Genomic DNA, 15892 nt, shown 5'->3' on the forward strand with positions numbered 1-15892 from the left:
CATATTCAGCTTTTGGGCTTATTTTCCAGCGCTGCTATTCTCTTATTCACGTAGCTGGCATTTTTATTCAGATCAATTTCTTGTTGGTCCAATTTTTGCTCTACAGAATTCAAGATATTTTCCCATTTATTTGCCTGGGATTGAAGGTCCATGACAGAAGAGTTTAAAGAATGCGCGATCTCATAGCTCTCAAGAATTTTATCACTCATCCCGCTAAGTTGTTTAATTCGATTTAATAGTTGAGGGAAAATGGGACCGTAACTCTCTAGTAGTCCATGATATTTGTACAATTCTTCTACTTTTGTTTCTTGCATAGTCATCCCTCCACATATTGCATCATAAAGCTTGGCATCAGTTCGTGCTTTTCTTCCTGCAAGTGAATCCTCATAGTTTTTGTTAATTTGCGCTAATCTCTCATGGAATTGACCCAATGTATCACTATCATTCTTAAGGATCTTGATCTGACGGAAGAGTACTTCCAATTTAGTCACTAAAGACTTGTCATCCTCTTGATCTAGAGTAGAGCCCACTTTTCCTTCTAGTAATGACATTCTCTGATCTACTTCCAGTAACCTTTTACAGTCTTCGAAGTTCATTGTAAAATGAGGTAGAACCACAGCATCTGCTTCCGTCTCTTTAGAAAGTCTCTGTCTTAATCCCTGCATTTTTGATTGTGAATCGGAGTTCAACTGGTGGTGAAGATCTTCTAGCATTTTGAGATCCTGAGAGTTAACAGAATCGTGACCCAGCTCTTGTAATGCCTTGATCTCCTCCAACTCATCCTTTATACGCAATAACCGCTGTTCCATAGATTCTGGTATCTCTTTCCGCCTATTCACAGCACTGTATTCTTCGACATGCTGTTCCAGCTGTAAATTTCCCAGTTTATCCCTTGTGGTTTCAATTGCAGGTATATTCTGTGAGTTAATCTGCGGTTCATAGTCAGGTACCTGTTCCTCATCGACGGTATTTTGAACAACCTCTTTCAATGGCGATGACTCGAATACTTCGGTTTCAGCTTGATTGAGATCAATGTATTCACAGCTTTCGTCCTTAACTTGTTGGCTACTGAGATCAATGACGTTCATTTGTCGTTTATCCTTCAAATCTTATTTTATGAGCAACTATCATATCTTCCATCCAGCTGTTTTCAATCCGATATGCAAAGTCCTTTGAATAAAATGAAATAAACTAGGACTAATTCTTAAAAAAGGATTAAATAAGAGTTGGTTTATCTGCAAATATGGGCTCAAAGACAGCTCTACGACGCATTCAGTTAATTCCTGAGCTTCAAAAGAAGTATAATATCTTTACACACATTGATAATTCAGCAGCTGAGAAAGTTTTACCAGATGATAGTGCTAACTCCAATGCGCCGCTATCGCACCTAGTTGCCGGTATTAAGGACAATATTGTCACTAAGGATATGCCTACTACATGTGGGTCAAAGATTTTACTTGATTATATGTCTCCATTTGACGCTACTTGTGTCAAACTGCTTCGAGATGCTGGTGCCTTACTAGTCGGTAAGACAAATTTAGATGAATTTGGTATGGGATCAACAGGAATTCATTCCTACTTTGGTCCTGTTAGGAATCCACTTTTCCCAAATGAAAATGCAGTTGCTGGTGGATCTTCTTCTGGTTCAGCTGCAGCAGTAGCTGCTGGTGCTACTGATTTTGCTCTAGGTACCGATACTGGTGGTTCAGTGAGACTACCAGCAGCGTATACATCTACACTGGGTTTCAAACCCTCCTATGGAAGAATTTCGAGGTTTGGTGTCATTGCATATGCTCAGTCTTTAGATACAGTAGGGATTCTAGCTAAAGACCTTTCAGTGTTGAGAAAAGTGTTTGGAGTCTTGGATAAATACGACGAAAGGGATCCCACTTCATTGAGCAATAAGCTAAGGGATGCTATTTCTGACCGTCGTGTTAAAAGAAGTACTTATAGAATTGGAATTCCCAAAGAATTTGTGCAGGGTTCGATGGCAAAGGAACTAATGGAACCACTCTCCAATTTCCTTGAAAAATTGATGAAACAAGGACACGAACTGTACCCAGTTTCTATGCCATCAATGAAATTTGCACTACCGGTTTATTTCACGATATCACCTGCAGAGGCTGCTTCTAACTTAGCTCGTTTTGATGGTATTAGATATGGTACAAGAAGTGAAAAGGGTGATTTAGAAGATGGGACACTCTTTTCTCCTACAAGGGATGCATTTGGACAGGTAGTCAAAGATAGAATGGTCTTGGGAAATTACAATTTATGTTCAGAAGCATTTAAGGATAGTTATATTAGAGCGCAACGCCTAAGAGTGAAGACGATTGATGAGTTCGATAGTATATTTAGATTCCCAAATTTACTAACGGGTTCAAAAGGCAACGACGCTGGTTTGGATCTCATCTTAGGTCTAACTAATGATGGTCCACCACAATCAATTGATCACTACCATGAGGAAAAAGTAAGTTCTCCTATCAATGAATACAAAAATGATATTTTTGTTACCCCAATGTCGCTGGCAGGATTACCAGTAATTTCTTTTCCATTGAAGAGGGATGCACCTCTGGGAGTTCAATTTGCTGGCCAATACGGTGATGATTCAACCGTCTTGGATGCTTGTTCACTTCTTGTAGATAACGATAATTGATGGCATTTATTTTATATTTCGTTTTTATCGCATGCAGTATTAACTATTCAGTATTAACTATTCAGCATTAACTATTTGGCATTAAATAATTCGCTTGACTTTAGTATATTTACAATGTCTATTTCAATGATGGTTGACGATATGCAATATTTTTTCTATTGTTCCAGATTTATCCCAGGAGAACCTATCCTCCCAAGCAACATCCACCAATCTGGAGTAGATTTCCTGTAAACGAGAGACCGTGTAACCCTCGGTTTCCTTATCTAAAAGCTTGATGACTGTACTGAGCGCGCTTTCGTCAATTTTCAGCTCTTTAGACGTATCTTCGCTTTCGCTATATTCTTCAGGTCCCTCTTCAGATGTGTGGAGCGCATTGGGTTCGCTGCTGGTCTCCATCTGCTCATTTTCGGCTGAATTTCCTGCAACTTCCTTGGTTGATTCTTGTTTCTTCGAGTCATCTTCATCCTTAGGATTGTTGTCACCCGTAGCATCAATATGCGGCACCTGCGGATTTATATGGATTGGTACGTTTTCTTGTGAATCGTTTTTTCGAGTATCTTTGGATGGTTCGTCTAGATTACTGCCAGTAATACCGTTTTCTTCTTTACCTTCTTCTGGTTCCTTATTGGATTCCTCAGCGGGACTTTCGGGGTTTTCGGAATTTTCGATTAGAAGTTTAGTTGTATCACCAGTTGCTGTTATATCATGATTCTCTGGGCTGTCAGCTTCTGAGGCCTCTGGAGCAGTGAAATCCAAAGAGATTGTGGGGTTAATTTTGGAATCATCGATCTCTTTGTTTTCCGGTATTGTAGCTCGTAATTGAGCTTGTAATTGGTTCCCATCACCCACTCCAACAATATCAGCGCCTCCACCTGCAGTTGGATTAACTTCAGAACTTGTCAATTGCTTCTGCTCAGCTGCAACTCGGCTTTCTTCATCTTTTAAAAATAATTCTTGTCTTTCGAGGTCCCTTTGACGAGTGGCCTTGCATTCTCTGATAAAGTCCGGGGTGGACATATCCTCGATACCCATTTGAGCATTTGCAAACATTTCTGAGGCCTTAATAATTCTTTCTCTATCTCCCATTGTATTTGCGTCTCTATAAATGAGTTCAATATCCTTCAAATACTGTTTTGGTTCTGAATAGTACCCATTCCAAAGACGCTCCTCTACAATGTCCAAATCCATGTTAAAAAAACGACGACCTGTCGTCACTTCGAGAATCATATTATTATCTTTTGTGTAAGCTGGTTGCCAGTTAGGGTCAGTAGGGGGTTCAAAAAGGTGGACCAAATAATCATCCTCAATAGGTGGTTTCCTAAACCTTTTATACCTGTTCTTAAAAAGATCCATGAGACCAGATAATTTAATTTTTAGAATATTCTTTAACCTCATGTCCTGATGTTGAAATGTCTTCAGTTTTCGCCTTAGAGCTTCAGATGAAGATAAAATTTCACCATTCTCACCTGTATTATCCAAACTGCTTTCAGATTTAGCTGGCGGCAGAGCTGGCAGAGGTTTTCTTCTTCTTCTTTTTGTCTTAAATTCAAACGGTTTCATGCGCAATATCTTTACTATTGATGTAAAATAATCTGATCTCTGTCTGGCTGAAGGAATATCAATATGACATATATTATCTGAAAATTCGAAATGTGAAAGAGGGCCATCTAATATGTTTGTATCTTTATGAACCTCGGAAATTCCTAATAGAAAGACTTTTTCGTTACTTTGTAGAGACCTGAAAAGACTCATTAGGGTGAAAATTGCAGCTTCAGGGACGGCTTGCGACCAGATGTCAATGTTAGGGATAAATACTATAGAAGGTTGTCGCCCGCGAGCCTCTATGAAACCCTGAATTATGGCGGCTTCAATGGTTCTTGTGCTTTCACTAAGCAGGGATGCCAGGTCAAGCCTTTGTACGTTGAACTGTTCCAAATAGTGCAATAGAGCCGCTCCAATGTATTGTTGGCCGTTACCAGCAGGACCCGTAATTAGTAGCTTTGGGTTGCACACGCGCGACTCAGCTAGACGAGTTAACATCTCATGCTTAGCGAAACCTTGATCATCACCATCGTCGTCTTCGTCACCATTACCATTGTTTCCAAAGGCGTAAAAATCTTCATAATCCAAATATTCTTGTATTAGAGAAGAATCCTTACCTAAGTTAGATTCCCCATCTTCAGGTAGGATTCTTTTAATTTTATTGATGATGTTTTCGAATTGAAATTGCAGCAATGGCTTGATTGAATCAGGAAGAGGTTGGGCAGCATCACCTGAGGACCTTGCAGATGAGGGGACAATCTTTTTCAATGCCATCATAAAATCCTTAACTCCTACTTTCACCTTATTGGGATCCACAGCGAGCTTTTCATTGCTTCTATAAATTTGAGGATACTGTCTTTGAATGCTTAATAGGGCAGCCTCTGTACACAAGGCTCTCAAATCCGCACCACCAAATCCTTTTGTCAACGTAGCCAAATTTTGAACAAACTTAACTGATAATGGAGGCTTCCAGTTTTTCGTGTGGATCTTGATAATCTTTTCACGACCTCTAACATCGGGCAGTGGGAAGTAGAACTCCCTATCAAATCTACCAGGTCTCCTCAATGCCGGATCCACTGCATCTGGTCTATTTGTAGCACCTATCACGATAACTTGACCTCTATTGTCCATACCGTCCATAAGTGCCAAGAGTGTTGAGACAATACTGGCATGGATTTGCTCTTGCTTAGAGCTTCTCACAGGTGCTAACCCATCAATTTCATCGAAGAAAATTACGGATGGTTGCTGTTTTTTAGCTTCTTCGAAAAGAAGACGTAATTGACGTTCAGCTTCACCCACCCATTTGGATAAAACATCAGCACCTTTACGCATGAAGAAAGTAATCTTACGGCCTTCCGAAGAGCAACTTGCCGCTAATGCCCTGGCCATTAGAGTTTTACCCGTACCAGGAGGCCCATGGAAAAGCACACCTCTAGGAGGAGTAATATCAAAATTTTGATAAAGCTCAGGATACAACAACGGTAGTGCTACCATCTCTTTCAATTGGTCAATATAATTATCTAATCCACCGACGTCTTCGAACTTCACATTCATGTCCACACCTAATGGATCCAGATCTGCAATTTCTTGTTTTTTCTTCCTCTTGGAGGCATTATCTGATTTGGGTTTCGGTTTAGCTCCCAACGGTAAGATCTCATCTTCAGAAGAATCAGAATCTAATATCAATTTGTTGTTGGCATCAGCATTACCTACTCCACTTATTGCTGGTGGTCCCTGGTGGTAAAAATTTGTATTCTTACCAAAAATTGTAGTTACATCATTCCCACCAAAGGGTCCGCCAGTGGGGAATAATCTTCTTGCGGGACCTGCATTATGATTATAGTTACCTCCACGTCTACCTCTGGGTGATGGATTTTTCAAGGCGTTAGCAGCCGCTTGTCTTTCCAAATAATTTTCTGCAGTGGCCTCACTTAAAGGTGGTGGTAATTTGTAATTAACAGGTTTTGTGCGTTCACGAAGTGATCTCTTCTCTTGTATGGGACTATCGTCTTGTAATTCACGGATCTCATCTCTTAATGACAATGCTTCTGGATTATGTACAGCATCATGACCCATTCCATCAACGTCAGCATCTTGTACAGCGGCGGCTGCATATGCAGATCTAGTACGTCTTCTCAATCTTTTAGCTACATTTACCGATGGAGAAGGTGATCTTTCCCTTTTAGGTCTACCACGTCCCCTTCTACCTCTGTAATAACTAATATCTTCATCGTCATCTTCATCACCGTTCTCTTGTTCATCATCCTCTGGGTCAGGAACTACAAAATTCTTATCTTCTCTCTGTCGCCTCCTCCTCGCATAATACTCTTCACCCTTGGCAGAATTCCCCTCAGAATCTACATCTTCATCGTCGTCGTCCTCTTCCTCTACGTCGTCCTCATGGAAACTTTCGTCATCTTCTTCTGGATCTGTCACTTTTCTACCTCGAGACCTAGCTCTTCGTGATCTCCTACCATTATGACCATTATTTTGCGGTCTGTAACCATTACCGACTACATCTTCATCATCTTCATCATCTTCGTAGACATCGTTAGGATCATCTACTGGTTCCGGTTCTGTAGGTTCCGCAGGTTCTGTAGGTTCTGTCGGTTCTAATGGTGGTTCCGCTGGGTCCGTTGCTGGTATTGACAATCCCTTCGCTGGATCATCATCTTCATTTTCCAAAAAATCAAATCCTGATTCTATTTCAGCGTAGTTAATCTTTCTCAGTGACCTATTACTTGTATGAATTATACCATTGTCGTCTCTAAAACCTTCGTCTTCTAATGGACCATCAGGCCCATCTTCATGCCTGTTATGGCGGGTTCTCAGATGACGTGACATGAAAAGTGTAAAAATCCACTTTATGGCGATCAATGGGCCACAATTCCACCTTGTTCAAGCTACTTCTATCTCTCTGAATGGTCTTGAAGTCTTTCGGCCCCTTCGTTGTCAACCATTACAAGCCATATGTTCGAACACATATCATAACAAACGGAACTGAACAAATAACGAACAATGGATTATTGGATGGGTTAGGAAGTACAACAGGGATCAGTATTCAGACCTAATAGACTATCTCATCTGTTTCTTCGATTGCTGTTTACCACTCTTGTAGCCATTGCTCTTTGATTGCGGTCTGAATTGTTGGTATATACAGTGGAAAACTTGTAAAATTAAACTTTAAATTTTAAACTTTAAATCTTGATGTATATAGGATGGTTATGTTAACAACGAATTGTTATACTGGTAATACATTTACCCCAGCAATTTTATCCACAATTGGTGCCACAGCTGGGTGTGACAGTATGGGGCCGATCAAGGGCATTGACCTTAGGAATTGGATGATAGCACCAAAGAAATCTCCAAATAGGCCCGCAATCCCTAGGGACTCAATAATAAATCCAGTGAATGTCCATTTCATAAGAATTAAAAGAATACCAAACACAAAAAAGATACATCCGCGTCTTTTAGCAGGTCTTGTAAAGAAATTGTAGGTCTTCTGGGGACCAATGATCAGCAGTACACCTGTAAGGAACAGGACATTACCTAGGGCAAGTAGTGCACGGTCAAAGAATGTCAAAATACCGAAGAGGAAGAATAGGAACCCTCCAAATGTAAAGGCAACTCCGAATTCTGATAAAAAAATGTACTGTTAGTCAAATGAGCAGAAGGGATTTCGCAGAGAAATGTTATTTATACGTACTTTGAGATTCAGATAACCACATTTGTGTTTACTATGGATCCTAACGGATTGATAATGGTTCAGATACCAGTATTAACAATGGATGATTAGATGTTTTGACATCCATCAAATCGATAGATGTTCGCGCTCCGAGCAGATGACATGTCAGGAATGGCTGGACTATCGAATGTACATTACATGGAATACTTAAGACTAGTATAAGTGCTTCTTCGAGACTTTCAGAGTTTATTGGATTTGATCAGCAAAATTTCGCGTATTTCACTATGGTGGATAGTAAACAGCAGGGCGCTTGGGTTAAATTTTAACGTTGTAACCTTGTTTCTTCACTGGAAAATTATAGGCTAAACCTATAGTGTCAAATCGGCTTGATATCACGCTTAGGTGCTAACTGTTATCCATTGAGGTCCTTCATATCTCCCTTATTGATTGGTTAATGTAAGCACCATGAGCATACTCTCCCAAATATGGATTCCATATGGAAGATCACACCATATAGGCCGTGATATTAAACTATAGGATGATGTCCCGTGTATTCCTAATGAATTAAATTCTGCTTCTTTAATATGGCCAAATCAAATGGTTTATTCGCAAGACTTCTCCTACATAGAGCAATTGCAACTTCAGGACTAGTCGAAAATATTAGAGCTTTGGAAAGAATTTGGGTCTTGATCCATATGTAGAGTCGGATCTTTATGAGCTGGTAAGCGTGGAACATACTTCCAAGTCCGACAAGGAACCAAAGGATCCACAGCTTATAATACAACGCTGTTCCAGCCCGCCCGATCGACAAGATCTATATTTTACCAGGCCCCCAGTTTGAAACTTATCGTTGTGGCAGGTGCTGGTTTTGATCATGTACATTTGGAAGCCACGAATGATTAAAAGATAACTACGACGGAACTAGGTCGACTGATGTGGAATCACTTGCTGAATATATCACGATAAAGTGCTTGAAGGAAACTATAATGGTGGTCGCAGACGGGGAGTCAAAAATGAAAGGGATGTTGCAAGCATTGCTTAGAACAAGTGTGATTTATCCCGTAAAGTACTGCCGACTGTTGAGTTAGGTAAAATTGGTTGCAGAATTTTAAAGAGAGTATTGGTATTTAAGCATGCTATTGATATCTGATTTTCCATGGACATGATATGGTAGCACAACCAGATGTACTTACTGCCAATGCACCTCTACATGAAGGCGCCAATGAGCTTTTTAACAAGGAGTCGATTTCGCATATGATATGTTATGGTGCTGGTTTATCCATGGAGGTTTCCGGATGATACAAGCAACTTCCCTAATGCTATAATCTTCCACACCAATCCTAAATCTTTGAATTCTCGACATAGCTTGGCTAAAGGTTTCTGGAGGATTTTGAACAGTTATTTCAATAAATTGTTCATTTATCGCTCACAAGACGCAATACTACAAGAAACTCGCTGCATAAGGCTCTCTTATGGACGGGAAATCCCATTTCCAGGTAACATCTAAGTCCCAAACAAACACCATGTTGGTGAATACGGTGTTGATACTATCATTCATGAAGAATACGTTTTGTGACCGTACACCAGAGTATCTGGGATTGGACTCACTTCGAACACAGCTCTGTGGAGCTTAGACCTCTAGAAGACGCTATGACACATTCAAAGCCCTGAGAGCCTATCTTCTTTCTCTATTGCCGCTCAGCTCCTTATACTTCCTCGTGACTACCGACTTTTCATCATTGATCACGGCACCCTTCAAGTTTAAGAGTTAATAGGGACCATTACTAGGCTATGCACAAGGCTATATCCTTCGCAAGTGTTAGTGGACAGCTCTACAATCAATAGTGCTTCACTTCGAACGTATTTACTATCATTAACAATGGGACAAACTAGTCGAGAAGATTTAAACGATACTGATTTACCTACTTATGACGATGTCATCAGAGAGGATCAACAGAGGTTGAACACCGGGGCTCAACCACCACCACCACCAGCTAGACCACCGCGTAGATCTGATCACAATTCTCCAAGGCCAGGGGGATCTTCGTCATCATTGTCATCGTCGCGCCCTCCTCCAAGAATAAATTCGACCACAGGTGGATCTACAACAAGACCTACGAAACCAATTCCCTGGAATTACCCAAGAGGATTTCACTGCCCTAAATGTGGTAATACTGGTTATAAATTAAAGAATGGGAAATCATGCCGTTCGTGTTGGCGTCGCTTTGCCCCTGTTAATGATATTCATTCTCAAAATACTCAAGTTTTACAGACCCCGGGTTATTCATCATGGGGGTCATCGAATTGGTACAGTAATCCGTCAAATTTTGCTTCACCATGGTCTATGGCACCTCCAAGACCACCAACAATGACAACGAGTACGTTTGCTCCACCGCCAGGTGGCTCTATGGCGCCCATGGGTAACGCTCCTCCATTAGTTGTTAAACCAGGAGATCCAAGACTTGGTGGTGTTCTGTGTGGTGAATGTAGAGGTTCTGGAAGAGTTTCGTTCCTTTTCGATGAAGATTTATGTCCATTATGCCGTGGATTGGGTAGAATCATTAGATGAAGTAAACTTCACGTGCTATGACGATTATCATTTTTTTTTTTTTCTCTCAGTCGCTCGATCCGTCTATCGTTCATTCTTACTATCAGAAAGGTGAAAAATTATCAACAGCGTTGGTAATGTTAATATCAATGTGTTCAAGGACTTATAATTGGACAAGAACTCTATCATCTTAATTTTAGAGTTTTCATTTTTTTTCCACTTTACCATACATTATGCACAATCCTCGGCACATTGAGTCATTGCAAAGAAGGGGTACCCCCTTGAACACCAGGCCAGCATCCCCCTATACTTTAAATCCACCAGTAGAAGCTGATGGGTTCTCGTGGCCAAGTGTAGGTACTCGAATTAGAGCTGATGAAAATGAAGAACAAGAGAGCAAACGTGTAGATCGTATCTCTGGTGCCGTTAAGACAATTCTAGAGGAATTGGGTGAAGATGTAACTCGAGAAGGTTTGGCAGATACACCACAGAGATATGCAAAGGCAATGCTTTTCTTCACCAAAGGTTACCAAACAAATATCATGGATGATGTCATTAAAAATGCTGTTTTTGAAGAGGATCATGACGAAATGGTAATTGTGCGTGATATTGAAATTTATTCATTGTGTGAGCACCATTTAGTGCCATTTTTCGGTAAAGTGCATATTGGTTACATTCCAAATAAAAGAGTCCTCGGATTGAGTAAATTGGCAAGGTTAGCGGAAATGTACTGTAGACGTTTGCAAGTACAAGAAAGATTGACAAAGCAGATTGCAATGGCGTTGGGTGATATTTTGAAGCCGATGGGGGTTGCTGTTGTTATTGAAGCAACTCACATGTGTATGGTATCGAGAGGAATCCAAAAGAGTGGATCTGCCACTGTCACCTCGTGTATGTTGGGTTGCTTTAGAGCTCATAGAACTAGAGAAGAGTTCTTGAGTCTTCTAAACAAAAGAACGATATGATTCGTGGAGGTGAAATGGAGAGGAAGAGAGGAAGAGAGGAAGACCAAATGATAGATCGATTGGAATGAGAGATACTGGCTTATCTTTGTTCAACCATACGAGAGACAGCTACAAAATTTAATGACGGAGTGCATGCGCTCATATTTTTTTCTTTCTTCTTTTTTTTTTTTTCTAGTTTTGTTTTATTTGTACTTAATATTTCAACAATATATTAAAAAGTCATCAACTGTTCATCAAGTAGTCCTTGACCAGAAGGACATCTGTATATTTAATTATACAACAATTCCTTCGTCGTCATCTTCGTCATTATCGTAATTAAGATCTTTTCCAGTGTCCTGCACCACTTTAAAACTGGTAGAGGAAGTTTCCCTTGAAACAGATATTGGTGTGCTTAAAGTTGACCTTGATTGTGGTGAAGTGCTATAACAACCATTCATCAAAGAGTCTGGTGGTGGTTGTGGTCCCAGTACAAAAGTTGAATTTTTTTTCAGACCCCTAATGGCTCCTGGTAAAATGACCAATTCCCTATTAAGTGCCGTTGTAGATAACGTTCTCTTTAATGTATTTCTAACTTCCATTAGATCGCGTTGTCTGCTAGCCGCCACTTCGGGTTCGACTATGGGTTCACTGTTCGCGGGCGTCATTAAAACGCTAGAGGGAGGATCCATCTTCATATGGGTAATATTGGTATATGATGAAGCTTTATTAGGGGCTTTGAGAGATCTAGAGGAACCGCTTCTTTTCATTGGATGAGGAACAAATAAGGCCTGGTTCAATGTGGTGGACGTAGCGAAGTAATCTCTAATAAAAGGGTGTCTCTTTAATTCTGCTGCACTCGCTCTTTGGCGATCATCTAAACAGAAACACATTTGAAGAAAACTCCAAAATTCTGACATTTTAGGATCCTTTTCCACGTTTGCGTCCACGTAATAATCTTGGCTGATAATACATTCCAAAGTCTCATCTTCATCATCACAATCAAATGGCATATACCCTAATGCCATGAAATATGTAAGAACCCCCAGTGCCCAAATGTCTACAGCGAATCCATAGGGTTTCAATGCTTTCACTTCACGTTCAGACATATAATTGATACCCTTACAACGTACAACTTCAGGAGCAATGTATGATAAAGTACCAACATATTCCTTAAGCTGTGTGTTAGGATTGATATTTGTAGCAAATCCAAAATCCGCTAGGATCAGATCATGAGCGGTTAAGTCGTAAGGAAATTTACCTTGAAACTCAACAGGTTCGTTTGTGTTGACCCTCAATCGAAATAAAACATTTTCAGCCTTGACATCTCTATGAACAACTCCTTGTCCATGTAAGAATTCCAGTACGCTGACTAGACATGCAGTAAAAGATTTGACCTGAGTCTCTATATCCAAATGACCTTCGGCAATAATCTTTTCATAAAGGTCACCTCTATCGCACAGTTGCATTACTAGTGCTATACTTTCATTAGTTTCAAAATAGTCGAATAGCTGTAAAACATGGTGGTGCCCTTCAAACACGTCCATGGACGTACGCTTTTGATCTTCCAACTCCTTGACTCTTGCACTGATTTCTCCCAACAGCTTCAGCTCTTTCTTAACCAATTGCATCTTATCTCTAACAACCATCTTGTGAACCATCTTGAGGGCAAATAAATCCCTTGTATGCAAATTCATGCATTCTCGAACAACACTAAAATTACCATCACCTAACTGGCCGCCTTTGGTCACATATTTACACTTCGCAGCACGGTCGGTCGACCCTGCAGCAAGTAACGGGACACTGTGGGCTTTACCGATTATTGCTGGTGCCATTTCCACCTCCCAATAGTCACAGAAGTAGCTGAATAGTTCGTATAATACTGTCTTTATATGCCTAACGGACGTAACCTAGCAGCAGGAAAGGATTAAAGTTTTAGCTAATTTTATAAAAAGCGATTAGGTTCAAAGGATCATATACGATTCTAACAAATTCACTCCATAGTTTAATGTGGAATAAACTAGTCTCCCTTGTTCTTGTACTGTGATTTACGCTGTACCTCTCTTCATAAGTGAGGTGACTTGTTGAAAAAGTACTCATGCGTTCGAGAGTGATTAAATGACTTCTAGAAGATCGATTAAAATAGAATAAAGAAGAAAATATAGAAGTAGAATTAGGAGTTAGAAGAGTCCTCGTATCTCGAAAAAATAAATAGTTACAACTCTTGTAGTAGTTACTTTTCCCCCCAGTGTTTGAGCCCACTGTGTGATATTTTGTCTTTTGTTATACGAAGCTCAGGGATTGGCATCGAGTAAGCGGTTGTCTTTGAGTTTATATTAGTGGATTCAGTTTCCACATGAATTGTTGCCATAACACCTCCCTCAGTGACAGGATAAGGTGGATTACGATGGCCTTTTAAGTCATCGGATTTGACTTCATTGACAGATTCTAGTCCGAATTCCCTAGTAACCATACCGGGTATCAGGCGATCGCCCAATTTCAAACGGTAGAAGTTTTGCATGTACTCGTTATTTAGTACGTTCTGTATGGGGACGATATCAGACCAATTTCGTTGTGGTAGGAAACAATTCAATTGACGAGGGGTTTGTCCATTAGTTTCGAAATTAAACATGGGAACTGCATCTTCATCTGTTTCGCGATCAAAACGATGGATTGGTGTCTTCTTTTGCATCACTTTGGCCACAGCAGCCGGTGGAGGTGCATTCGTTACTGCTGATGAGATAACGTTGACCATCAATCTTTCGTCATTTTCTGGTTGTTCATCGATAACGGCATTAGCTTGTTGAGTTTCGGTGGAAGCCATTGGACGGTGTCTGCGTTGTTTTGATCTAAATCTACCCATGGACGCTAAGTGAACATCACCGGATAAAATTGTAATTCTAACACCGTATTTGGCACCGAAATCCTGCAATCTTGCCAATAACCAATTCCTTTCCTTCTTATGGTGTCTGGCACACCAATGATCGTTCAAATCGTCTAATAATTCGACGTCACCGTTGAATTCGTTAACAAAACCTGGTGCAACGATACCTTTTCTTGACAGATATTTCAAAGGGAATAGAAGTTTAGATGTAAATAACCATTCTAACATTACCATCCTTGGGTAAGCAATGGGTACCCCCAACATTAGCAACAAATGGTCGAACTTCTGGCTTTTTGCCTCTTGAATCAGTCTTTCGAATACCGCATCGTAAGTGCTTCTGAGTACAATAGTCTTTAAACTTCTTTCAGTTCTACAGTCGAGTCCCAACATTGCCATGTTAGGGCCGACTCTCGTAAAGACTGAATGTGATGGTTCGCCAATAAATGGACCGGGTTCTTTACCCAGAACCCACATTTTATCCTGCAAATAAGCGTCTTTCTCGTCTAAGGAAACGTGATGTTGAAACAACATGTAGTATTTATAAGAAGCCTTACCGATTGAGCTGAAAACGCTAGTTTTCATTAATGAATCTGAATAAGACCCCCATCCGTCAATTGTATCATGATCATCCCAAATGTTAATGGATGGGATTGTAGCTAACGCAATTGGGAAACATTTCTGAGTGGTCTTTGAATTTTCAGTGCTGCCCTTCCAATGACCATAACCGTACCACTCCAAATATTCCCTCATGTAAAAATGATTTAAATCCTGCTTAAATGTATCATCAGCTACCATATTACGCTTCTTCAGAGGATCCTTCGTTTCTACCCATTGCCTAACTTTGTCAGAGAAAAGACTAATCCCATCAGAATAAATTTGATCACCACCTCCTAACATAACGTTGTAGTGAACACCAGAATGTTTTTTTATAATGTCAAACCACATAGATCCCTTAAATGTCGTGGTATCCGTAGAAACAGAAAATCCATTACAAGAGTAAGAAATAACGTTGAAGTTGGTGTCCCTAGAAGGGATGAAGAATCTGTAATGCATCTCAGCATCACCATTGACAGTATATTTAACCGTTTGTTCGTATTCACTCAATGGCAATGTCACATTGTATCTGAACATGTGGATTTCACTGTTGCTAAAGGTTTCTGAATAAAACATAGTTGGTTCAAATTCACCGTGTTTTAAGTTTAAATTGGCAGCACCGGGATAAGATGGCCCAGTCACGTATGCTATCTTGGGGGCACTGTCCTTGCTCCCATTTCTTGTAACAATTAAAATGGAACCATGGTATAAATCTGCCTTGTAATCAACGTACCTGAGACGAAGAACAGGACCACATACAATCCCCTGTTCCTTTATAGGAGATGAGGGCGCACAGGTAGTGGATGCCTTGACTGTTTCCTGGTAAAGTTCTTGCGAATCCCACGATTCAAACCAGTCAGAAGCAGATGACATATTGAAACGAATGAATTGGAGCTGGAAAAGACTAGGATTATTGACCTGAGAACTTTGCTTTTGATAGATAGCGACTATGACAATCCTTATTGCTATTTTGTCTTTCCTTAATTAATCTTGTACCTCGAACCATACTATTTTCTATAGCCGTATAATCTGCGAGTTACCCGAT

At 40.3% G+C, this 15892-nt stretch overlaps 8 protein-coding genes across 8 annotated transcripts; 3 read left to right on the top strand and 5 right to left on the bottom strand.

Moving 5' to 3' along the window:
• Positions 1-5: 5 nt before the first annotated feature.
• On the bottom strand, positions 6-1088 carry JNM1 (Jnm1p; the record flags this gene model as incomplete). The annotated part of the gene is made up of 1 exon (XM_002496709.1): positions 6-1088. One exon carries the CDS (start codon positions 1086-1088, stop codon positions 6-8), a length of 1083 nt encoding a protein of 360 aa, XP_002496754.1.
• A 155-nt stretch (positions 1089-1243) lies between these two features.
• On the top strand, positions 1244-2653 carry HER2 (glutamyl-tRNA(Gln) amidotransferase subunit HER2; the record flags this gene model as incomplete). Its single annotated transcript, XM_002496710.1, has 1 exon — positions 1244-2653. One exon carries the CDS (start codon positions 1244-1246, stop codon positions 2651-2653), a length of 1410 nt encoding a protein of 469 aa, XP_002496755.1.
• Positions 2654-2776: 123 nt separating this feature from the next.
• On the bottom strand, positions 2777-7039 carry YTA7 (chromatin segregase YTA7; the record flags this gene model as incomplete). Its single annotated transcript, XM_002496711.1, has 1 exon — positions 2777-7039. The coding sequence occupies one exon, from the start codon at positions 7037-7039 to the stop codon at positions 2777-2779; it is 4263 nt and encodes a 1420-aa protein (XP_002496756.1).
• A 397-nt stretch (positions 7040-7436) lies between these two features.
• GOT1 (Got1p) lies at positions 7437-7923 on the bottom strand (the record flags this gene model as incomplete). The annotated part of the gene is made up of 2 exons (XM_002496712.1): positions 7437-7831; positions 7902-7923. The coding sequence occupies 2 exons, from the start codon at positions 7921-7923 to the stop codon at positions 7437-7439; spliced, it is 417 nt and encodes a 138-aa protein (XP_002496757.1).
• Positions 7924-9759: 1836 nt separating this feature from the next.
• HUA1 (Hua1p) lies at positions 9760-10449 on the top strand (the record flags this gene model as incomplete). The annotated part of the gene is made up of 1 exon (XM_002496713.1): positions 9760-10449. The coding sequence occupies one exon, from the start codon at positions 9760-9762 to the stop codon at positions 10447-10449; it is 690 nt and encodes a 229-aa protein (XP_002496758.1).
• A 212-nt stretch (positions 10450-10661) lies between these two features.
• On the top strand, positions 10662-11393 carry FOL2 (GTP cyclohydrolase I; the record flags this gene model as incomplete). The annotated part of the gene is made up of 1 exon (XM_002496714.1): positions 10662-11393. One exon carries the CDS (start codon positions 10662-10664, stop codon positions 11391-11393), a length of 732 nt encoding a protein of 243 aa, XP_002496759.1.
• Positions 11394-11665: 272 nt separating this feature from the next.
• Positions 11666-13204, bottom strand: TDA1 (protein kinase TDA1; the record flags this gene model as incomplete). The annotated part of the gene is made up of 1 exon (XM_002496715.1): positions 11666-13204. The coding sequence occupies one exon, from the start codon at positions 13202-13204 to the stop codon at positions 11666-11668; it is 1539 nt and encodes a 512-aa protein (XP_002496760.1).
• A 398-nt stretch (positions 13205-13602) lies between these two features.
• Positions 13603-15720, bottom strand: ZYRO0D07524g (uncharacterized protein; the record flags this gene model as incomplete). Its single annotated transcript, XM_002496716.1, has 1 exon — positions 13603-15720. One exon carries the CDS (start codon positions 15718-15720, stop codon positions 13603-13605), a length of 2118 nt encoding a protein of 705 aa, XP_002496761.1.
• Positions 15721-15892: the final 172 nt, after the last annotated feature.

Source organism: Zygosaccharomyces rouxii (genome assembly GCF_000026365.1).
Source record: "Zygosaccharomyces rouxii strain CBS732 chromosome D complete sequence".
Lineage (NCBI taxonomy): Eukaryota > Fungi > Ascomycota > Saccharomycetes > Saccharomycetales > Saccharomycetaceae > Zygosaccharomyces > Zygosaccharomyces rouxii.